The sequence below is a fragment of the Chrysochloris asiatica genome, unplaced genomic scaffold (assembly GCF_000296735.1).
Source record: "Chrysochloris asiatica unplaced genomic scaffold, ChrAsi1.0 scaffold00006, whole genome shotgun sequence".
NCBI classification, from domain to species: domain Eukaryota; kingdom Metazoa; phylum Chordata; class Mammalia; order Afrosoricida; family Chrysochloridae; genus Chrysochloris; species Chrysochloris asiatica.
The window spans coordinates 10319810-10344033 of NW_006408524.1; the positions used below are offsets into that span (position 1 = coordinate 10319810).

Consider the following 24224-nt stretch of genomic DNA (forward strand, 5'->3'; position numbering starts at 1 on the left):
AAACAACTTCATTTTCAGGTGTGTGGACCCCACCCCCCCACCCCGGTTACATAACTGAGGTTGTACTATCTTTGCCCTTAGCTTTTTTGTTTCGTTTTTTTATAATTCATCAGGCATTTATTGTAATATTGACTAAAAGTTTTGGGTATACTAAGTTTTTTGCTTCAGCGGTAGATATTCATTCATTCATTCACTCATTCAAATATTTATTGGTATTTACCAAATGACTTAACCCCTGTAAGTCATGGAACCCACTGAATGGCAGAGAAAGCAGATGATTTATGTAGTAACTGCCCTAAAGTATGAGGAATTCTGTGCTTTATTTTAATAGTCATAGCAGAAAAAGTATGTTTCAGAGATCCAGGTAGTAGTTACTAGCTAATTTTTAATTTATACGAGAGTTTGGAATAGTGAAAATCATTTAGAAAAGTCAGGTTAGAAAGTCAGAATCCAGATTTAATTTTGCAATTGCAAATATCATTTTAACAACATGATTATGTAATGGAAACATTCCTTAGCAGCCATTTTCAGAAACATCTCTTCGTGAACTAGTTTCTATTCGAGAACTGTTACTTTTTTACTCACTGTTTAAATGTCACCCTTATATCGACTATTACATTACTTTATTGATTCCTCACTTAATGCATGTTAGGAAACTTGCCATTGTTTTTTTGTTTATTGGTGTAGCTACTATTTTTACTTCATAATGTGCATCAAAAAAAGCTCAATAGGAGGAAGGAGAAATGCCAGCTCTGGTTTGTTTTGTTGTTACATTTGCCTTATCAGTTTTTCAGGAATCTTACCAAGCCACCTGTTTACTTTTCAAGGTCTGAATTTCATGTAAGACTTGAGACTGTATATAAATACGTTTGCCTGGGCCCACGTGAACTGCACTGAAGTGTGCCCATCAGCCTTCTACAGTGGATGGTCCCTGTTCCCCAGGGTACTTTGACCCCATACCTGGTGAAGGGCTGGTGGCAATCTACATGTCTAAATATCAGTACACTTACAGTCTTCCTTTCTTTAGATTAAAATCACATAGAAAAATACATTCTTTTATTCCCGGGCCCAGTAGATATTCTTGTGCACCCATATAGCAACCACTTCCCTAGAGGTTGCTGTTGTTGTTGTTAGTGTCACCGAGTAGGTTCTCAAGTCCTGATGTGGTGCTATAGGATGATACTGGACCTCAAGGTTGGTTTGAACCGCAAGATCAGCAGTTCAAACTCACTAGCTGCTCCTCAGAAACCCTATACAAGGTTGCTATGAGTCAGAACTATCTCCATAGCACTTAACAACAACAACATAGGGTTTCCAAGGAGTGACAGATGGGTTTGAACTACCAACCTTGAGGTTAGCAGTCCAGTGCTTACCCCAGAGCTCCACCAGGACTTCCTAGAGGTTAGGCATAGACAAGGGCAGCAGGCTTGGGCAGTCGAGCTTTGTGTTGGCCTTCCTTGTTGTACAGCCACACCCTCTTCTTCCGTACTCCCTGAGTCAGCCAAGTCCCTTGGTTTTCCCATACCAAGAACGTTCTAGAATGCCAATCTAATACCTTCGTCTGGTTCAGGGTTTAACTTAAACTTAATTCAGGTTTGCTTCACCTTTTCTTTTTCCTTCATTTTGCTTCTTTTCATTCCTATAGGACCTTGTGGAACACTTAGTCTTGAGGGATGGGTTGGGGAGGCTGTAAGCTGGCTTTCTCATTCTCAGTGAGCCAGGATGTAAACCCACCAACACACTGGTGGCTCAGGAATTATGGGGGAGCACACCCTTAAAGGAGTGTCAGTCCTGAAGGTGAGGGTGTGAGCAGGGTGTGTGTGAAGTAAGACCCTGGGAGATAAGTGGATACTCAGTCAGGCAGAGGCAAAGAAATGGAGGAGCTAGGGTGCACAAAGCTTAGAGGACAGTGAAACTGGGAAATCTACAGTGAACCCAGAAGGAAGATTATGGGAGGGAGAGTAAGAAAGTCAAGGGAGGAAAGCAGGAGATGGGTGAACAGGCAGGGAGCTCTGGCTGGAGGAGCTTGCAGGTTACACAGCATCCAAGGGTGCAGGATAAACCGTCCCAGGCCTGCTGTCAGCTCATTGTAAAGCGGTGTGAGGGATAGACCTTGTAAACTTCTGTGTGTCAGTGAGCCTGAAAATGGCTTGTACTTTATTGGCTGTACAACCACAGTGTCCGCCAGGTTGTGCTTGAGGCACCAAAGGCTAATTTGTTGAGAAGTTTGCTACTTGTCTCTGAACTACTCTCCCCTTCCCTCCCCCGCCACAGGAAATGACTAGAATCACCCCTTCTGTGCGTGGCCTCTAGGTTGAAAACGGTGCCTGACTTCTTCATAGCGTCCACAAAGCCTACATAAACCACCTATGAAATCCCTCTTACTTGGAGTCCTGGTGTGGCACCACAGGATAAGCACTCAGCCTCAAGGTCGGTTGGAACTGCAAGATCAGTAGTTCAAACTCACCAGCCGCTCCTTGGAAACCCTATACAGGGTCGCTATGTGTCAGAACAGACTCGATGGCACACAACAACAACAGCTAGGCTTTTGTAGTCCTCGTGTGGCACTGTAAGATAAGTACTGGACCACAAGGTCGGTTGGAACCACAAGGTCAGCCGTTCAAACCCACCAGCGGCTCATCAGAAACCTTATAAGGGGTCGCCAGAACCAACTCAACAGCACTTAACCAACAGCACAGCAGCTAGGCTCTGATTCCCTACAGTCAGGGTCATGCACCCCACTGGAGTCTCGCTCACCTTTGTAAACTGTTGGTGTAGTTTTGAATCCACTAAACCTAAAAATAGTTAATATATGCAAAGTGGATGTATTTATGTAAAAGGCATTGCACTTTATGTAATTATCCTTTAAAACAGTTGGAAAAATCAATGTTTTAGCCTCTTAATTGTATTTTAAAAGAGTGAGAACCTTTTCTTATTGTACTTGTACCGGGTAGACTCCAAACTCCAAACACCATGTGGTTTTCAGTTGTGGATTGTTTGGAAGTAAACTGCCAGGCTTTCCTTTGAAAGTGCCTGAGGGTGGACTCGAACTGCCAACCTTTCGGTTAGCAGCCAAGCACATTAACTGTTTGCACAACCTCCCTGCAGAACTATAGTTGTTTGTTAAGTGCTGTCAAATCAGTTCAGACTCATAGCGACCCTCTATAAGGCTTAAGAGGAGCAGCAGCTGGTGGGCTTGAACTGCTGACCTTGTGATTCCTAGTCCAGTGCTGATCCTACAGCACCACACCAGGAACTATACTTGTGGTTAAGTGCTGTCAAGTTGGTTCTTACTAAGAATCCCACAATCAAGGAATGACTTTTGGCACAGAGAAAGAGGGATCCATGGAGAAGGTGGGGCAGAGAGCCTGTGAAAGCAGGCACATGTAGAGTCTCAGCTTGTTGGAGGATTCAGAGAAAAAATGCTCCACTGAGGTGGTGGGTTGTGGCATGCTGTGGAGTCGGTTCCAACTCATAGCGACCCTGCATAGGGTTTCCGAGTGTAAATCTTTCTCCCATGGAACAGCTGGTAGTTTCGAACTGCTGACTTTGAGGTTAGCAGCCCAACTTGTAACTACTACGCTACCAGAGCTCCTCATAAGAAATGCTGGAGACCTTTTTCCCCCTCTGAGGAAAGCTCTTACATTTTTATTAATGACCATTCTACCTCTTTTCTTTCTTTATGCCACTCATTTGTGGTTGTTGTCAAGTGTTGTCAAGTTCAAGCTGACTTTGCAGTCCAGCGCATTAACCCACAGTGCCACACCAAGACTCCTATTATGGTCCACTATGATAAGAACTTAAATCCATCTAGAAAGCAATTGGCAGTTTCTGAAAAGATCTCACACACATTTTCACTGAATCCTATCTCACCTTTTGGTTTTGTTGGGGTTTCATATAACTAGTTTCACGTGGTCTCACCTAGAAGATGAACAGTTGGTGACCCCTGTTGGGACGTGAGGGAAGACACTGACCCTGGGGTACTTTAAGAACCATTCAGTGAGTAGAGTCCCCGGGTGAAGTACCAGAGAAACACCTTCATGGAACTTCTCAGAGCCATGAGTGATTCAGATGCATCAGGAATCTGTGGGAGAGATTTACAGTAGAGTGCACAATTTTTAACTTGTTTGGGCACTAGAGATGCTTTTGGAAATCATTTAAAAGTAGGTAGACAAAATTGGTGTGTGTCGGGGGAGGGACTTGAAATGAATAACTTGTCTAATGTCAAAGTATTGAAGTTTTCTAAAATACAACCAGTTTCGCCAATCCAGATTAAAGAATTAGGTTTGTTAGATGCCAATATAGTTAATCACCCGTGTTATCAATATTTAATGTTTATTATCATATGTGTTTTTTACATGTTGGTCCATAGGATAAACACTCGACCTCAAGGTCAGTTTGAAGGTTGGCAGTTCAAACTCTACAGGGTCACTATGACCTACTCGACCTACTCAACAACAGCCGCCTGACTAGTCAGCTCTGGTGGCGCAGTAGGTTACCAGCCGGGCTGTTCCCTGAAACGTCTCCTTGGGAGAGAGGCAGCTGTCCGCTCCTGTGAATATCTCAGCCTAGAAAACACTGTGGAGCAGTTTTCCTAGGTCTTTTCATGCCCCTAGCAGTCCAGATCAACCCAATGGCACCGGGTTTGGTTCTTGTTCTTGTTTTGACCGTAGTAGTAGAACTAAACAGAGTTTTAAAACTTCCTAACATTCGAGCAGTAAAAGTAGCTCTTATTGGCAGAGATGATGACGTGGAGAGATGGAGCAGCTGGGGACTTTAGACCTGGAGAGGGAGAGGGGCTGTGTGCTGATGACCTGGGTCAGGCTTGCAGGGTCTATCTACCCTTTGGTTTGTTGATGAGACATGGAAGTGATTGTAACCATGGCAGTGAAACAATATATGATAGAATGAATGTAAAGCTAATGTTCTCCCATGTAAACTATCACATAATTCACAATAAAACATTAAACAATAAAAAAAAAATAAAGTACCTCTTATCCCATGTTATGGGACTCCTGATGTGGTGCTGTAGGATAAGCACGTGACTGCAATGTCGGATTGCACTGCAAGGTCGGTGGTTCAATTCTACCAGCCTCTCCTTGGAAACCCTACACGGGGTCACTATGAGTCAGAACTGACTCGACAGCACTTCACAACAACAATCACATATCATAAACTTCAGATGTTTCTAGGCCTGATTTCAATATAATTATTCAAATAAATATAATTTAATTTGGTATCAAGCTTTCTCTAAAATAATTTGGTGTGAATAATATTTCAATTTTCATTACAGACTGGCTAAAACTTACAAATGTTTTAATGCTATAAATTTAGTCATTCTTTCACCTTCACATTTCTGCCATCGGAGACTGTTTTTCCATAAGGATTCTAGCATCTTTGCTCTTTTAACCGACTCATTTGACACTCATTTCATCTTCAAAACAGTTGAGAAGATTGAGTCTCAAGTTAATCTTTCTAGGAAGGTGATCAATTGGGCTTGACCCCAACTCCTGCTGTCTGTCATGGTCTTTCTCTACACTGTATTCATCTCAAACCCATGGTGGTGGTGGTGGTAGTGGTGGTGGTGGTGTGCCGTGGAGTAGGTTCCGACTCATAGCGACCCTGTATAGGGTTTCCAAGGCTGCAAATCTTTATGGGAGCAGAAAGCCTCATCTTCCTTCTGCATAACAGCTGGTAGTTTCGAACTGTTGACCTTGAGGTTCGCAGCCCAATTTGTAACCACTTCATTACCAGAGAGCTACTTTCACACCCATGAGTGATCCCTAAAAATCTGCTAATTAGGTCTAACTAGATAGTAGTTTCCTAGTTTCTCAGAAAGATAATACCTATGCAGGAAAAAAATTTTCTTCCCTTCTTCCTTAAAGACACAGCAAGGTGAATGGAAATAGCTCTCAGCTAAGACTCTTCCGGAGGCCTGTTGTGGCGCTGTGGGTTAAGGCGCCAGGCTGCAAAGCCATTTGAACTGCAAGGTCGGTGGCTCAAGCTCACCATCTGCTCCTTGGAAACCCTATTCAGGGTTGCTATGGATCATTGAACTGCAAAGTCGGAGGTTCAAACTCACCAGCTGTTCCTCAGAAACCCTATACAGGTTCACTGTGGGTCAGAGCCGACTCGACGGCACTTAACAACAAGACTCTTGAGCCCATAGTGTGAACCTGACCCTGTTAAGTTAGTTGTGCAACTTGAATCCAGTCATAGCACATTCTTGGGCCTCTTTTGCCCAGAAAAGTGGGCATAAAAAGGCAGGGGTTTGATTAAACCTCAAACTCAAGTCCTTTAGCAGCTCCTTGGGCCAATATTGTTGTTGATGGTAAGTGCTGTCAGGTTGGTTCCTACTCACAGCAACCATTGCATAGGAGTTCCAAGGCTGTAGATCATTGTGGGAGCAGAAAGCCTCATGTTTCTCCTGTAGAGGGGCTGTGGGCTCGAATTGCTGACCCTGTGGTTCACAATCCACTGTTTATTCTACAGAGCCACAGCGCTCTTAGGCAAAACTGAGTTGCTTTTAAGCTAACACCTTTCTCTGTCAGAAGCCTGACTTGAAGGCAAATGGTGGTTCAGCTCCACTTGGATTATCGAATTGAATGACCTCTAAGACCAATCCAGAATCCTATGATTTTTGAAAAGTCACATAAAACCTTTGCCATGATGTACACAGCATTCAGCCCACTGTCCCTGCAATAGAAATTCTGGGATTTGTATAATTGTGATGATTGGCCCTTTGTATTTGCATACATCTTACATGTGACAGTATCTACCCACATTCTCCCAGTGGGCCCGCGATAATGAGAAATGGGGATATTAAGTGATTTCTTCAGTCCCTTAGTAGAGATGGGATTAGAACTCAGGTCTTTGGAATCCAAATCCATGCACTTTCTCCAAGTGGTGCGCTGCCTTCTGAGGTGTGGAGGAGTTAATTTCTTTCCATGAGTATTACTAGTCCAAATTTTGACCTGTGGTTTCTGTTCTGTTACCATCTGTGACCAAGATTAGAATTGGGACACTTTCTTTCATTCTGTTTTTAAAGATACTAATTTTCTCCCCAGCCACCTACCAACCTAAGAGAAAATTGCCCAGTTTCTTTTGTCCAGCTGTCAAAAATAATGCAAACGTGAAATATCTGAGTATTGAAAATTAGGCCAACCGCACCTGAAGAGAGAAAGAAAATGTACCCTTATACTGATCTTTTTCTTGGAATAGAATCCATGCTAGACATGGTTTGCCATTTCTCATAATTGGCAGCGTGGAGTAGGTTCCAACTCAAAGCCACCCTGTGTAGGGGTTTTTGAGGCTGTAAATATTTACAAGAGTAGAAAGCCTCATTATTCTCCTGCTGAGCAAACTGGTAAATTCAAACTGCTGACCTTGAGGTTAGCAGCCTCATTGATAACCCACTATGCTACCAGAACTCCTCATTTTTCATTGTTAGATATAACTATATGTAACTATATAACTTAACTAAATAGAAACTTTCCAAGTAGAATGCAAATCCCACATCAAGTCAAAGCCTAAATGATGAATTGGAAATGAGAACTGGGTTCCCAGTCTAGCTCTGGTACCATTTTGAAACCTCTGTAAAGCCAGGGAGCCTGTCTGTCATTGGCAGTTCTAACAATAAACACATGAACCAAGGCAATGTCAGCAAAAAGTTCAACAGCTTTCTTTTTTCCTTTTTTTTTTAATTAAACACTTCAAAATAATTTTTTAAAATCAAAATTTCAGAAATATGGCACTTTTTATGGCTTCTTACCCACGGCAGCTGTTGCTAATGAACCCTAACAACTTTTCAACTGTGCGATTCTTGTATTACCTTATGGAATATCTGTGACTCTAGTGTGTTGCTTTTGTTTGGGAATATTATCAAAGATGATGAACTGCAGAGAAATTAGAAAGATCAGAACAATCTAGGGTCTCGTGTTGACTTTCAACAGCTATCCTATACATTCTTACATTCATTCACAGTAGCAGATTTACTGTAAATGGACTTTCTATAAATGTGCACAGATCCAATTGACTGTAGAAGCTACAGCTGGTTGTCTTGAAGGCAGTGAAGAGGAAACAATAATGGTGTCATTAATAAAACACAGAACTTAGAAAAACTTAGAACTCCTGATGTGGCACTGAGGATTAATACGTTGGACTGCCAGGTTAGTTTGATCTGCAAGGTCAGTGGTCAAGCTCACCAGCTGCGCCATAGAAGCCCTATACAGGGTCACTCTAGGTTGGAACTGACTCGACAACACTTAACAACAACAACAACAAAGTCTCATAAAGATTTAATGCTTCCGAAACCCTATACAGGGTCACTGTGAGTTGGAACCGACTCAACAGTACTTATCAACAAGTACTACAAAGCCCCATAAAGATTTATAGCCTCACATAACATAACAGGGGCACTGTGAGTTGGAACCAACTCAAGAGCATTCAACAGCAGCAGAAAATATAGATGAAATCTCTTTATAATAAAATCAGCTTTTGATTTCTACTTTGCCTAACATAAGGAGCTTAACATGGCCAACAGTACATAGATTCCAAATATATTGTCCTAAATCATAGGAAAACTTTAGATTTCTGATTAAATGCTAAGTTTAATGTGTTTTAAAAAGTGTAATGTTTTCAGCCCTTTGCTGTCAAGTCGGTTCCAACTCAGCATGACCCTGTATAGAGTTTCCAAGGCTGCAAATTGTTATGTGGGCCAAAAACCTCATCTTTCTCCAGTGGGGCAGCTGGTGGACTCAAACCACTGACCTTGTGGTTAGCAGCCCAGTGCTCATCCTACAGAGTCACAGCACTCCTCCAATTTTAATCCTTATTAGATAACAACAGAAAAAGAAATATCGAGGTACCAGGAAATGCCAAGAAAGAGCAAAGCCAGAGTGGGAAGGGAAAGATTACACCAATGCTGCCTTCTGGGATACCAGAGAGAGTTACCAGGTTAGGGTCTAATGCTTATATGACTAACCTTTAGCCCACCCAGAGGGAGAAGAGATACAATTGAAAGCCCTGCTCAAAGTCTAAACCAGAAGTCCTAAAAGAAGTCCTCCTTCTGGTTCTATAAAGTAACAGGACAAGTATCTGTCTCTTCAGGGACTAATGAGGGAGGAAATAAAAATAATCCCCCCCACCCAAGAAATTGTAGGCTATGAATTTATACTGCACTGCTTATGAAAACTTTTCTATCATCATGGAAATCCCTTGAGGCCCCATGTAGCAGTAATGAAAGCACTGTGAACCGTGAGCCCTCAGTTTAGGGTCACAGCACTCCTCCTCTGCTGCAGGTCATCTCTGTCACAGTAGAAAGAACCACAGACAAACCATATTGTGAGAAAGAGTCAGCAGGCACTGTCTCCAGAAGTCTGAGCCATGTTACAGCAGTCTCATGTTTCCAAGAACTGACATTACGAAAGTCTTCTCAAAATGGTTGCAAATAAATCTGTTTTGTTGTTTTTTTAAAGACATGAAAGAATAACTATCTTATAAGATAAAACAATATTATAAAAAATGGAAATATATTAAAAATATTCAGGTTCAAATCCTTAAAATGTATGTGTGTGAGTGTGTGTTTTAAATTATCAGTGAATAAAATCAATTGCAGATTAGACACAATTGAAAAGGAGAATTTAGAGAGCTAGATGATCGATCTGATAAAATAATCAGAATGCAACACAGAAAGTTTAAGAGATGAAAATAGAAAGGAGCGATTAACAAGGGAGAGAAGAGAAAGTTTAATAAAGTAGGAAACCCACCAACAAAATCAAAAAGAACAAGGTGAAAAGAAATATTAGGAATAAAAGTTCTATAGCTACTGAAACAGACAAGATTTAAAAACCAAATGAATACTGCAAACAACTTTATATCCACATATTTAAAAATTGAAATGAGATAAGTTATTTTCTAGGAAAGTATAAATCTCCAGAATTTACTCAAGAACAAACAGAATTAACCTATAATTATTAGAAATTTCATCATTAGTTAAAAGCACTAGTCCATAAACTTGATTTTAGAGAAAAGCTTCATTAAATCATTAAAAATAGAAAAAAAAAAAAAGGCAACCCCTATTTTATACAAACTTCCAGAGACTAGAAAGGAAAAGTTTACCAGTTTCTCATGGGGTGCTGGCATAACCTTAACATCAATATTACATGAAGATAAGATGAGAGAAAAATTAAGAGCCCACCTGTATTTGTTAATACAAATGCAAAAATTCTATGTAAATCATTGGGAAATTGACCATTTTTTTACTTATTAAAAATACATCCATAATTTGGCCCTAAGTCAAGGCTAGCAGTTTGATGGGACTGTTGGTTTCAAACAGGAACCTAAAGAAATGTCTTATGGTCTATTGGCCATTTCAGAACTTTGGAAATGTAATAGTTTATTACAAGCATCTGGGTCATTGGAATAGATGTGGGCTAATCTTCATTTGTTTTTACTGCAAGGTCAGCGGTTCAAGCTCACCAGCTGCTCCTTGGAAACCCTATACAGGGTTGCTATGGGTTAGAACCTACAAGACAGCACTTAACAACAACAACAGTTTTCATTTATAGACTAAATACTGGGATTCCAAAATAACAATGATCCCTGATTTGACTTGTTCATTAGAATGAAAATGCTATAAATCTAATTATAACAACAACAAAATCACTATGAAAGGGGTTTTCCACCCCAAACAGGACAGTTCTGAACTGTGACCCTCCTTTGAGTATTGTCATTTTATATGCTCAGGTCTCTAATGTGGTTATTTTAAAACTACATTCAAATTAGAAACTTAACTGTTTACAGAAATGAGATGCTTTTAAATGAATCTGTCTTTGAACCATCATAATGTGTCTTGATTCTGCTAAGAACTACATTTACCTTTTTTTTTTTTTTTAAATGTTTTATTGTGAATTATGTGATAGTTTACATGGGAGAACATTAGCTTTACATTCATCCTATCATATATCATTATATTGCCATGGTTACAATCCCCTCCATGCATCATCAACCAACCAAAGGGTATACAGCATACAGCCCCTCTCCCTTTCTGGGTCTAAAGTCCCCAGCCGCTCCTTCTCTCCATGTCATCTTCTCTGCCTCCATTACATTTACCTTTGGGTTTCAAAAACTTTTGAGTTCATTGGATTGTAAAAGTACATCATTCTTATGGACCTGGATTGGAAAAAGTACTTTCATAGGAAAAACATCTGCTGATTAAATGTGAGGATCTTTGTTATATAAAGGGCAGACAGTTTGCTAGATTTCACTTGCATAGCAAGAAATACCAAGTATTTGGAAAGTATAAAATGTCTTTAACTGATTTGCTTATTAAATCTTTTAACCATAATTACAAGAAATGTCTGAAAGGATTATTCTTAGTAGTTAAAATGCTTGTGTAAAATAAATAAAAACTGCTCATCTCAAGGTCAGCAGTTCAAAACTACCAGTGGTTCCATGGGAGAAAGATGAGGCTTTCTGCTCCCGTAAAGATTTATAGCCTCGGAAACCCTGTACAGGGTCACTATGGGTTGGAATCAACTCAGCGGCACTTAACAACAACAACAATTTTAAAAGATATCAATTCTCTAAATTTCATAAAGTAAATCATAAAATTTAGTAAAATTTTATTAAAATCCCCAAAGAATTTAGTATTAAAAGCTAACATTACTCAAGAAGAATAAGGAGAGTAGATTTATGACTTACCAAAATTTAGTGTGTGCAAGTATAAAAGTAACAGCTTTGAAAAGTCACTTTTAAAGTTGGTAGTCACTGTAAAAGTTAAACGTGTACCTGCTCTGTAACCCAAAAGTTTCTAGTAGGTATTCTCCCAAGAAACGAAAAACAGGTACACAAAGCAATCTGTGCAAGAATGTTCTTAACAGCTTTATCCTTTATAGTCCCAAACTGGAAATAGCATAAACATCCATAAGCAGGAGACTATACCTCAGGCTTACTACTTCTGGCTCACAAGGTGGACGCAGCTCCTCCCGGCTTCACTTTTCACCTTCCAGGCTGGAAGATGTGGGAAGCAAAGGGCTCTTTCCTGATGCACCTTCGCTTTTGCATTTGGGAAGAAACCCCTTCTCGGACTCAGTATTTATCACTCTGACTATGTCTGGGTAGCATGGACACTGCCAGTAGCATTTTGTAGTTACACACACGCTCACCCTATTTGGAGTTGTGTTTCTAAGGACAAAAGAGGAGGAAATAAATAATGAGAAAAAATGTAAACATTAAGGAAAGCATCAGCTGTATTGGTACTACTTTAAAATTTGTTAAATCTTGGTGGTACAGACTTGAATAATTATTGTGTTTTCCATTGTAGTCTATATGTTTGAAGTATTTCATATTTTAAAAATAATACAATGTGTAATGGATGAGCATATTCAGAATGTGATTAGCACTGCTACTCAATGTCAATGTGGAATGTGGTCATTAAATGCACGGATGACAGAAGAGAGTGCCTGTGTTCTCTGTGTGTAAATGACATCAAATTTGCAAGCATAGGAAAGAGACTGTGGGAAGTAGAAGTTCACAGCTAGAGGGAGAAGCCAGATCAGAAGACCTAGAAAGAGAGAAAGAGACATGGTCAGAAGGGAGTGAAGACAGTCTCCTTAGTGAACTTCTACAACATCCCTCATCCAGGTCTTAATAAAGACACTCATGGGAAATAGCTAATAGGAACTTTTGGGAATTAGAGATTAAATCATTGTTAACAGTAGCACTTTTTTCATGAGTCACTGATGTAGTTACAACTGGGGATCTAAAATCAAGACAATGCTTTGCCCTAAGCCTGATGTTGAAATCTGTAAAATAACACTATGAGCTCTAGTAGTGTGGTGGTGGTTGGTTATGTGCCGTGCCATTGGTTCCGACTCACAGCGACCCTGTACAGGGTTTCCAAGACTATAAATCTATACGGGAGCAGAAAGCCTCATCTTTCTCCCATGGAACAGCTGGTAGTTTTGAACTGCTGACCTAGGGGTTCGCAGCCTGATTCGTAACCACTACTCTTAACGGGCTACTAACCTTAAGGTCAGCAGTTTGAAACTACCAGCAAGCAGTTTTGCAGGAGAAAGATGAGGCTTTCTGTTCCTGTAAAGATTGACGGCCTTGGAAACCTTAATGGAGGGCTGCCAAGAATCTATACGGTCTTCTTTCACGCCCCCTTTTTGATTGCCTTCAAGTTATGTAGTGATGTTATAGATAAAGCAGTAACTCTACAAGGGGTAGTCTCGTTTCTTTATGTACCTGCCTGGCATCCAGTCAGTGGGATGTTTTCATAGTTTTCTGATTTGGAACCTTGAACTTGGAGAGATTGAAGTAGAAAGTAGCATAGTACACTATATGTTTATGATTTCACCTCTCCTGGCTGTTTGCCTCTGAATATTGATTTTTTTTTTCCTAGATAATACTTTCTGTGGATAGATGGATTATACCTATTTAGGAAAATGAACTCCTGCTAGACAGTGGGTTTTTCTTAGTTTACCTTTTGTTTGTTCGTTTGTTTTACACTTTCGTTTGTAGGCACAGTGGCTTCGGTCTAGATGGCTGGCCCTCCTCCTGTATAACTCATGGAGAGGGTCTCTAACACCTACTGATGCTCTGAGCTGCTGCTTTTGGAACCATTTTACCAGCTATTGAAATTGACAGAATTTTTCTTAAGTTTTATTTTTATCTTGGCGATTGAACAGTGTTATAGGTTTGCTTCTATTTTGTTCTTCACGTTTACTGTTATCAGCATTTCCTAGATGTTTCTTTCACTATCATTTACTCTTTTATTTTTAATTATGTTTATTAAAATTTTTATGCCTTTTGCAAAAGAGTCTAAAGATCCAATTTTCAGTAGAATATTTTGTATAGTTTATTTTATTTTATTGTTGTTGTTGAGAATATATACAGCAAAATGTGCACCAATTCAGAGATGTCTACATGTGCATACCAAAGGAGCTCTGGTTGCGTAGTGGTTGCAAGTCGGGCTGATAATTTCAAGGTCAGCAGTTCAAACATACCAACTGTTCCATGGGAGAAAGATGAGGCTTTCTGCTCCAGTAAAGATTCATAGCCTTAGATTTACAGCAGGGTTGCATGTGTCAGAGCGACTCCATGGCACATAACCACCACCATGTACAAATCACTGTTATTAATTACAGTCTTCAAATTGTGCAGCCATCTCACGTGCCTTTTCCGTAGTGTGTCATCCCCATTAATATGAATTCATTGCCTCCTAAGTTTCCTATGTAATCTTTCAAGTGTTGTTGCCAACTTGATTCCATATTGTTGTTAAGTGCTGTCAAGTCAGCTCTGATGCATAGCGACACTGTGTAGGGTTTCTAAGGCTGTAATTCTTGTGGAAGCCGAAAGCCTTATGTTTTGCCCACGGAGTCACTGGTGGCTTCCAACCACTGACCTTGTGGTTAGCAGTCCAGTTGTTTATCCTACAGAGCCACCACGCCCCCCTGATCCCATATTGGTAGTTCTTAAAAAAGCAAAATGATCAAGACAGATCTTTTCTACTAGTTAAGCTAAACTTTTGTTGTTGATTGCCGTCAAGCCAGTTCAGACTCATAGCAGCCTACATAAGGTTGTCTAGGAATGGCTGGTAGATTTGAACTGCCAACCTTACAGTTAACAGTCCTGTGCTTGTGCAACAGCACCACACCACAACTTCTAAGCTAAACTACTGTTTGGTTTTAGGAAGAGTACAGAAGATGTTTATGATTAAAGGTATAAAAATTGTCTCAGAGCAGTAGAATTTTAAAAAACAAAACATCTCATTAGATTTCTGGAACAAGTGCAGCCAGAGTGCTCCTTGGAGGCCAGATGGCCAAACTTCGTCTTTCATACTTAAGACATATTGTCAGGAGGGACCAGTCACTGAAGAAGGATATCATGTTTCGTAGGATGGATGGGTCAGAGAAAAAGAGGAAGATCCCCAAAGAGATGGATTGGCCAAGTGGCAGCATCAATGGGCTCAAGCGTGGCAACAACAGTGACGTTGGCCCAGGATCAGGCAGTGTTTCATTCTGTTGTGCATAAGGTTGCTATGAGTCAGTACCAAATCGATGTCACCTAACAACAACAACAACAACATGGCATGCATTTAAAATCCTATAGAAGCAGAAGCTCCATGTAGGTTTTGGAACTGAGACTGTGTCAGTATGAAGAAAGCCTATGTACGCTGCTGATGGTAGGACTTCCTATGAGCATAGCCCCTTACGGAGGTTGTCTTCTCAGGACCCTCACCCCAGAGCTGGGCCATAGTGAGTCAGTCATGTCTTTTTTATGTGGCCTTCTGTATCAGCTCTGTACAGTTACACACAATTCCATCAAACACAGCACATGGGGCCAGAAGAGAAATGCTACAGGACCCGTTGGTTCTTCAGACCTTGGATAGGTCTCTGCCTTCCAAAGAAGCAACAAGTGCTGATATAAAATGACATCCAACTGAAAGACTTGTCAGTCTCTCCCAATCTTCTACTCAGATACCCAAGAAAGCCCAGAAAAGCATCAAAACTCACACCATGCGCAACAAAAAGTGTTTGAAAGATAAAATACGTTCCCTCCCCAAATTATCCCCACTGGCTCAAAACAGGTTAAGAATTTCTAAGCTCACCAGGTCCCTAGTTATGCAGCACAAAGTCACACCAGCCAAAGATGGGCTGTCACCCCTCCGCTGTGAGTGTCCTGCCTCCTGTGGCTGCTGGAGTGTGTGAGCTCTCCCAGAGTCATCCAGGCAAGTAGAGGGAAGATTTAAAATTAAAACCTACACAGAAACAGCAAAAGTGTCTAACAGAAAAAGTTCACTACTGAGAAAGGATAACAGAATTAATCAAATGAATATTAGTATCTGCAATCATTTTCCACCTATCACCCCTCCTAAGAGTCTTGGTATGTGGCACTGCAGGGGAATGCACTGGACTACAAGGTCAGCAGTTCAAACCCACCGGCCGCTCCTCAGAAACCCTATGAATCACTATGAATTGGAACCGACTCAACGGACTTAACAACAGCAAGACTCACCAAATCTGAGGATTAATTTATTTCAACAAACACTTGACACACAGTGTCCATAGCACCATGCTAAATGGTTTGGATTCGATTTAGAAGGAAACTAAAGACAGGTGGCACCCTGATGGGGATTTGGGACAAAGATCTTATCTGTTTTAGTTCATTGCTCCATACTTGGTGCCTGGAACAGATAGGGACCAGTACATATTTATACAGTTGTTGTAAAGTGCCATCCAGTCTGTTCCAACTCATAACAAGCCTTTATAGAGTTGCCAAGAAGCAGCTGGTGAGTTTGAACTGCCAACCATGTGGTTCAAACACACGTTGTGATCCAGTGCTTTACCCCACAACACCACACCAGACTTCTTATTTATGAACAGATGGATTTTGGAATAGGAGGTCTTGCCATCATGGGCAAAGATTTGGATTTGTAATGAGTCAGGCATATAGGAGGAACCCTAAGTGTAGTGTTTAAAGGGCTTGACTGCCAACCAGAAGGTAGGTAGTTTAAACCCACCAGCTGCTCCATGGAAGAAAGATAAAGTACTCTATTTCATAACGATTGACAACCTTGCAGGTTGGCAAGGCAGCCCTACTCAGTCTTAGAGGATCTGTGAGATGGAATGGACTCAGATAGCACTAGGTTTGTTGTTAGACAAAAATGTGTACTAGGAAGCAATTGGTAAGATAGTGTCATCTTCTCCAGACTGGAATTTAGATCTTGTTTTGCATTCATTACAGGACTGAACCTCTAAATATTTATAAGAAAGAAAAGGCCAACTGGCAGTGGAGGAAAGGGAGAGACCAGAAAGACTTTCTTGGAAGTATTTTTCTGAATCCCCGATAGAGTTGTTTTTTCTTTGCCCCATTGTGGAATGTTTTAAAGTTGGTTCTTATCATGTGTGTACTAGATTTTACTTCGGGAAGGCTGCAAGAAGATTTTGGTAGCTGACTCTCTGTCTTTACTGAAGAAAATGCATAGAACTCAGATGAAAGGCGTTCTGGTAGATGGTGAGTAAAATTGAAATGCTCCTATTCAAGCTATGTGCCGAGCTTTGAGAGGGAATGGGGAGGACAGGTAGACACACTGTATAATTGAAGGTGTATGTGTCTGTTTCCTTTCAGAGGAGAACATCTGTGAAGCATGCCTTTCCCCTATCCTTCCATCAGGTAAGATGGTTAGCAGGGACAGATGGTTCTCAAATATGGAGTAATGATAGGTATCATTACCATTTTGAGATTAACTGATAACTCTTTATAAAATACAATATTCCCGCCACTCATCTGTCAGCTGTCATTCTGTGGTCACTTGCATGGTCACCCATTGGTAGGAAGGTTTCAGTAGAACTTCCAGAGTAAGCCAGACTAGGAAGAAGAACCAAACAGTAATGGCCAAAGACCCTATGAATGGTGTGAGGACAAACACAAAAGATCATTAAAAAGACAGGGGCAGGGGTGGGAGACCAAAATGAATGTCAGAAAAGAGTCCGACACTTGCTCTTGAATCTAGAGTACATGAAGCTTATGGAAAAAATGATGAAGTATCCTACTAAAAACTGGGCAGTGGTTATGAACAGACACTTCACCAGAGAAGATATTCAGACAACCAGCAAACATATGAAGAAAAGCTCACTATCATTAGCCATTGTTGTTGCTGTTGGTAAGTGTGGTTGAGTCGATTCCAACTCATAGTGACCCTGTCTGTATAGGGTTTCTGAGGAGTGGCTGGTGAGTTTGAACCACCGACTTTGCAGTTCAAACCAGCCTCATGGCCCGAGTGCTTATCCTATGACACTACATCAGGACTCCTCATTAGCTATTGTTGTTGTTAAGTGCCATTGAGTTGTTTCTGACTCAGCGACCCTGTATAGGGTTTCCAAGGAGCCGCTGGTAGGTTTGAATTGCTGACCTGTGGTTCACAATCTAGTGCTGATTCTACAGAACCACACTAGGAGTCCTCATTAACCAATGTTGTTGTTGTTGTTAGGTGCCATCGAGTCAGTACCAACTCATAGCAACCCTATGCACAACAGAATGAAACACTGCCCAGTCCTGGGCTAACCTTACAATTGTTGCCATGCTTGAGCCCACTGATGCTGCCACTTTGCCAGTCCTTCTCACTGCGGGTCTTCCCCTTTTTCTCTGGCCCTCCACCTTACCAAACATGAGATCCTACTCCAGTGACTGGTCCCTTCTGACAATATGTCCGAAGTATGAGAGACGAAGTTTGGCCATCCTGGCCTCCAAGGAGCACATTAGCCATTAGAGAGATGCAAATCAAAACAACATCCACAATGTCAATAGCAGAGTTCAAGAAAGCAGAAAACAGCAAATGCTGTTGATAGGGTGCAGAGTCTTGAACCTTTCTACACTGCTAGTGAGACTGTAAAATGGTGCAACCATGGTGGAAAATAGCCTGGCGCTTTCTTAAGATACTGGAAATAGACATGCTAAATGAGCCAGCAATCCCTCTACTTGGTATATCTCCTCAAGAAATCAAAGCCAGGACACAAATAGATCTGTGCACATCCATTTTCATTACAGCATTAGTCACAACAGCAAAAAGATAACAGAGACAGCCTGAGTGCCCATCAACAGAGGCATGGCTAAAGAAACGTTGGTAATTACACACAATGGACTACTGCCCAATGCTGGAGAATAATGATGACTCTGCAATACACCTCTTCACATGGAGGAGCCTGGAAGACATAATGCAAAGTGTAGTTAGTCACTCACGAAAGGACAAATATTATATGAGACCACTATTGTAAAATGTCAAGAAAAGGTTCTCATGCTAACAGAAACATTCTGTGGTATTTATCAGGGATGGGAGGGAAGGGAGAATTATTCACTGGTTAGAGGGAGTCCTGATGGGGTGCTGCAGGTTAATGTACTGAACTGCAAAGTAGGTTTGAACCACAAGTTTGGTGGTTCAAGCTCACCAGCCACTCCTTGGAGACCCTATACAGGGTCACTGTGAGTCAGAACTGACTCTGGCCCTCAACAACAAAGACAACAACAGCATCAGAGAGTAGACAAGTATTAACTTGAGTGACAGGAAAAAAAGAAAAATAAGAGTAAAAGGAACAGATTTGACATCTATTCATTGTTCAGTTCTGTATCAACCAAGTTCAGATAATTACACTATAAAATAAAGATTAAAAAACTGATCCAAACTATAAAAAGCCTGCCAGAAACTGCTCATCGTTTGAATCCACTTGACAGCACCTAATAATAATCACATAAAATATTCAGAATTATGCAATTCAAAGATAATTTCTGCTGTGTAATCCTAACACACTTTAGTGCTGGATCTGCCATTCTTAAGAGCAGTGGTTCTAAGCTTCCGGCTAACTTAGCATCCCTTGAAGGGTTTATAAAACACAGATCTCTGGGCTTTGCAATAGGATATAAAGTTGTTTCCTGTAGGTTCTTGTCTCGATGAAATAGGTTTGGATTTTGAATACTTAATATTAAGAACTATAATGGGGCATAAGAAAAAAATAAACTGTTCATAGTTTTTTAGACAGTGTTTTAGCAGGAAGAGATGATCTATACCCCTTTTGTACAATTTGAAAGGAGTCTTGGTTGCACAAATGATTTCATGGGGGGAAAATAATTATGGCAGTCTGCTCCCATAAGGCTTATAGCCTGGAACACCTGGCGGGGGGGCATTGCTGCTGGGTCCCATGGGTTTGTCATGAGTAGAAATCGACTCAGTGATATTCAGCAACAACATACAGTTAGATTAAATTCCCCATTTCTTTACCTAGGGATACTAGATCCAAAAACTGGCAACACATATAGGGGCAATCGAGGTGATGTGACCAGCCAGGGATGCAATAAAATGCAAGGTCACAGCCAGAAGCAACAGATGTAGGCCTCGAACCCAGGGCTGCCCTGGAAGCTAGTGAAAATATTTTTCTATAATGCCACAGAATTGATGTCAGTATTTGTGATGTAGTGTATAATGCATGCATACATGCATGTGCACCAAAAAAAAAAAAAAGACCCAACTGCCACCAAGTACGTTCCAGTTCATCAAGATCCTGTAGAAGGCTTCCGAGGCTATAAATCTGTATGGAAGCAGACGTGGAGCCACAGGTGGGCTTGGACTACCAGCCTTGTTGTTAGCAGCTCAGTGCTCATCCTACAGCGCCAGCAGGGCTCCTTTGTGTGTGCACACAATACACAAGAAAAACAGTGATTCTGCTATTTTTAAGAGTACGTTTTGCTGCATTTGCTGTGGAGCAGTCTCCATTTGTAGTGCTGGTAACCGAGACAAAAGTTAAGCAAGTCAGATGTAAACACAAAGCAACGCAACTGCCTGTCAGCGGTTCATTGGCCCATACCACCCTTAGGGAGTTCTTCTTACAACACTTTCAAAGGCAGCTGCAAAGTCAGAGTAAGGTAGACTTTTCCATTGAGTGGTCAAAGAACTTGCGCTGTGCGTTGACAGTGTTTTCCCCTTGCTTCCTTCTCTCCCCACTCCAGATGCGGCTAAGCCCTACAGCATGGTAGTCTTCCATTGCCGGCATATGTTCCACAAGGAGTGCCTGCCCGTACCCAGTATGGTGAGTGGGCAGCTTGGCATCTCTCAGCGGATGAGAAATTGATGCATCCAGAGGGCAGTGTGCTCAGTTACAGCCTGTCCATGTGGTGCTGTGCCTCCCAAGGTTATAATTGGGGCTAAGTCTCCTAAGAAAAAATAATGTATCTATTTATTGTTATTTGGAGCCCTGGTGTGGTGCTGTGGGCTAATGTGTCAGACTGCAAAGTCGTTTGAACTGCAAGGTCAGTGGTTCAAGCTCACCAGCTGCTCCTTGGAAACCCTATACAGGGTCGCTATGGGTCAGAATCGACTCAACAGCTCTTTAACAACAACATGTATTGTTGCTGAGTGCCAACAAGTACATTCCTACTCATAGCAACCCTCTATACGGTTTCCAAGGAGAGACTGCTGGGTTTGAACTGCTGATTTTGTGGTCAGCAGTCTAGTGCATATCCAACAGTGCCATTCCATGACTCCATGTATCTATTTATCCAGTTGGAATATATTTAGTAGGCTTCATGAACATTATAAAAGCATAATAGTTGATTAATTCAGGTAAAATAAACGACTGTTGAGCTATCTCGACATGAGAAACAGTAGGGAATTTTTTGTTGTTGTGTAACTTTGTCAATCCAATCTTAGTATCCTGATTCTGTTAGTCTTTAGGGACCAAACCCATTCCCCTAGATTGCATTTTTGTTTTTGTTGTGCCATCCAGTTAGTTTGAACTCACAGGAGCAGCTGGTGGGTTTGAACTGCCAACCTTGTGGTCTGCAGTCTAGTGCTGATCCTACAGCACCACACCAGGAGTCACCAGATCCCATCAGAGTGACTTTATTAGGGTGTATCCTTTGAGTCACAGACTAACAAGTGGGCTTAATACTATGTGAGGCAGAAATCATCTCCACAACGAGGAACAGCATTTCACCCCCACCCACCCCCCCAACAACGAGCACTCCCATAGTATCTCTCAATATGAAAGTGGAGAGGGAGGGTTGCATTTAATATATTAGCTCCTTTTAAGCTGTGCTTTCTTTGCTTGCATTTTAGAACTCTCTGGCTCAGTTCTGCAACATCTGCAGTGCCAAGAACCGTGGACCAGGAAGTGCAATTTTGGAGATGAAAAAATAGCTCATTTCTTACTCGTCTGTGCCCTGCTCACCACGCTTTTTAAGACTCTGGTTCTGCAAAGACAGAAGCATTGTTGATACCCATTTATGTTATAGTCAGAACAATCATCCATGCCTGTCATCTAGAGGCTTCTCTTTGCAGTGGAGTAACGCTGGGGCTCCCCCATGCCTGAAACATTTGGGTTCACAGTCAGTATCTTACCATTTATTGGTTTGACTCATTCTTTACTTAAAATATAAGTCTAGGAGTTACAAATGAATTTTTCAGACCCTCGTAAAACCATTCTTGCCCAGCTGTCTGCAAACCCCACCAAGCGCATTTCCCTGTCACCTAGCAGGCTCCTCCCCACACACTCCGCTGACAGTCCTCACACCGTGGACTGGACATCTTGATGTCTCTTCCACACCAGTTATATTCCCAGTTGGCATTTAATGGAACACTGTGTCAATTGTCAGCCACCTGATACTGGCTGGGAAGCATTAGCAGTCTGATTTCTCATAGCTTTCCGTTCACTAATCACATGTTCTGTGTATCAGGATGATGAGGACAGTGTCTGGCCCAGGCAGGCACATAATGTTTGTTGATTGAATAAACATTAGCTCTTCTCATTGTGAAAGACTCTTTTATTGGGTTAACCAACTGCATCATAAGGAATAAAAGAATTTCAGCACAGTAGAGCCAGAGGTCATTAGTTTTTTATTGCCATTGTTGTTAAGTGCCCTCAAGTTGGCTCTGACTCATAGCAACCCTCGTTAGGGTTTCCTAGGAGTGACTGGTGGGTTTGACCAGTCGACCTTGTGTTTATCCTTTAAATGGGTGACTGTAAGATCTGAGGGGGATTGTCCGGAGAAGTGGGACAGTGGCCTGTGGAGTCGTGAGCATGTTTCCACTCATCTCTGTGGTGCCTCCTCCTCCGCTCTTGTAGTGCCCAGAGCAGGTAATAGAGACGTCAAACTTGTGAGGATGTCTTGTCATTAGGGGTTTCATCTGTCTTTAGATGTGTGGCTATCCTCTAATAAATATAAAGGACTCCTGGTGTGGTGCTGTAGGATAACCACTGGACTGCCAAATTCAAGGTTGGCAGTTCAAACCCACCAGTTACTCCATAGGAGAAAGATATGGCTTTCTGCTCCCTTGAAAGATATGCAGCCTTGGAAACCCTATGCAGGGTCACTCTGAGTCAGATTCCACTTGCTGACAGTGAGTGAGTGGATGTGTGTGGAGGGAAACCTGGTGGTTCATTGGTTGAATCGATTCTCACTGACAGATGCAAGCACTGGGTACTGTCCTGGCCACTCCACCTCAAGCACAGCCACTGGCCATCTGTCAGTAGAGGTTTGCATATTGCTATAGTGCTGAATACTATAGAAGCAGCGCTTTTTTCCCTAGCCCCTCTCTCTTCTGAAAGCCAGCTAGTGAAAGCCCGGTGCAGGGTGGAGCAGGGTCTGGCAGTGTGTCCTCCCATGGTGCATGGGGTCACCATGAGTCAAGGGTCTACTCAGTGGCAGCCACTGACAAAGACAACACGTATGTAAACGTGTGGAAACATATCCGTTGTCCTGCTCTGTTAGTCCCATTACAAACAACAGACTCATTGCCATCAAGTGAATTCCAGCTCATAACAACTCTGTAGCTAGAGTGACCTGCCCATAGCAATTCCTCGGCTGGGATCTTTATGGAAGCTGACGGCCACATCTTTTGCTCATGGAGCAGCTGGTGGGTTCTACCTGTTTTGTTGTTTTTATTAGCTGCCAAACGTGTAGACCGCTGTGCTACCAGGGTGCTTAGCTTAGTCTCATAAATGAGTAATTTCAGTTTTATGCATCTGTCTGGGCGGAAGGCAGGATACCTGATGTGTACTGCACACATACCAGCTACAAAACACCACATGAGAATATGTTCTACGCCACTGTTAAGTGCTGTAGAGTTGCTTTTGACTCATAGCAACGCTGTACAGAGTTTCAAGGAACAGTTGCTAAGTTTAAACAGCTGACCTTGTGATTCAAACCAGCCTTGCAGTTCAGTTCTTTGTCCCATAGCAGCGGACTCCTCAAACTAACAAAAGAAAAGAGGGAGAAACAACATCCAATAACAGCCACACGGGTGATGTCACAACAGTATCAATGGAGAAAAAAAAGGATAATAGAATACTATGAAGACCTGTACCCCAACAAATTTGAAACTCTAGAGGAAACGGATACATTTTTAGGAAAACACAACCTACATAAACTTACACAGAGTGTATAAAACTTGAACAGACCTATAACACAAAAAAAATTGATCAGGTCACCAAAAACATCAATAAAAAGTCCAGGCACAGATGGCTTTATTGGTGTGTTTTAAAAAAACATTCAGAGAAGAGCTGACACCAATTTTACTCAAACTATTCTAGAGTATAGAAAAGGATAAGAAAGTTCCAAAAAAATGTATAGACCAATTGAAAATTATATCCCTCATGAACATAGATGCAAACATTCTTAACAAAATCCTAGCCAATAAACTCAACAACATATCAAAAAAATGATAACAT

The 24224-nt window shown here is 41.5% G+C and overlaps 1 protein-coding gene across 1 annotated transcript in view; it reads left to right on the forward strand.

Moving 5' to 3' along the window:
- Positions 1–21694, forward strand: part of VPS41 (vacuolar protein sorting 41 homolog (S. cerevisiae)) — a 259706-nt gene extending 238012 nt beyond the window's left edge. The window contains exons 25-28 of the mRNA XM_006832263.1: positions 16923–17022; positions 17137–17181; positions 20506–20585; positions 21614–21694. Of these exons, the coding sequence (XP_006832326.1) occupies positions 16923–17022; positions 17137–17181; positions 20506–20585; positions 21614–21694 (306 nt within the window). The remainder of the gene's footprint in view (positions 1–16922; positions 17023–17136; positions 17182–20505; positions 20586–21613) is intronic.
- The last annotated feature ends 2530 nt before the right edge of the window (positions 21695–24224 follow it).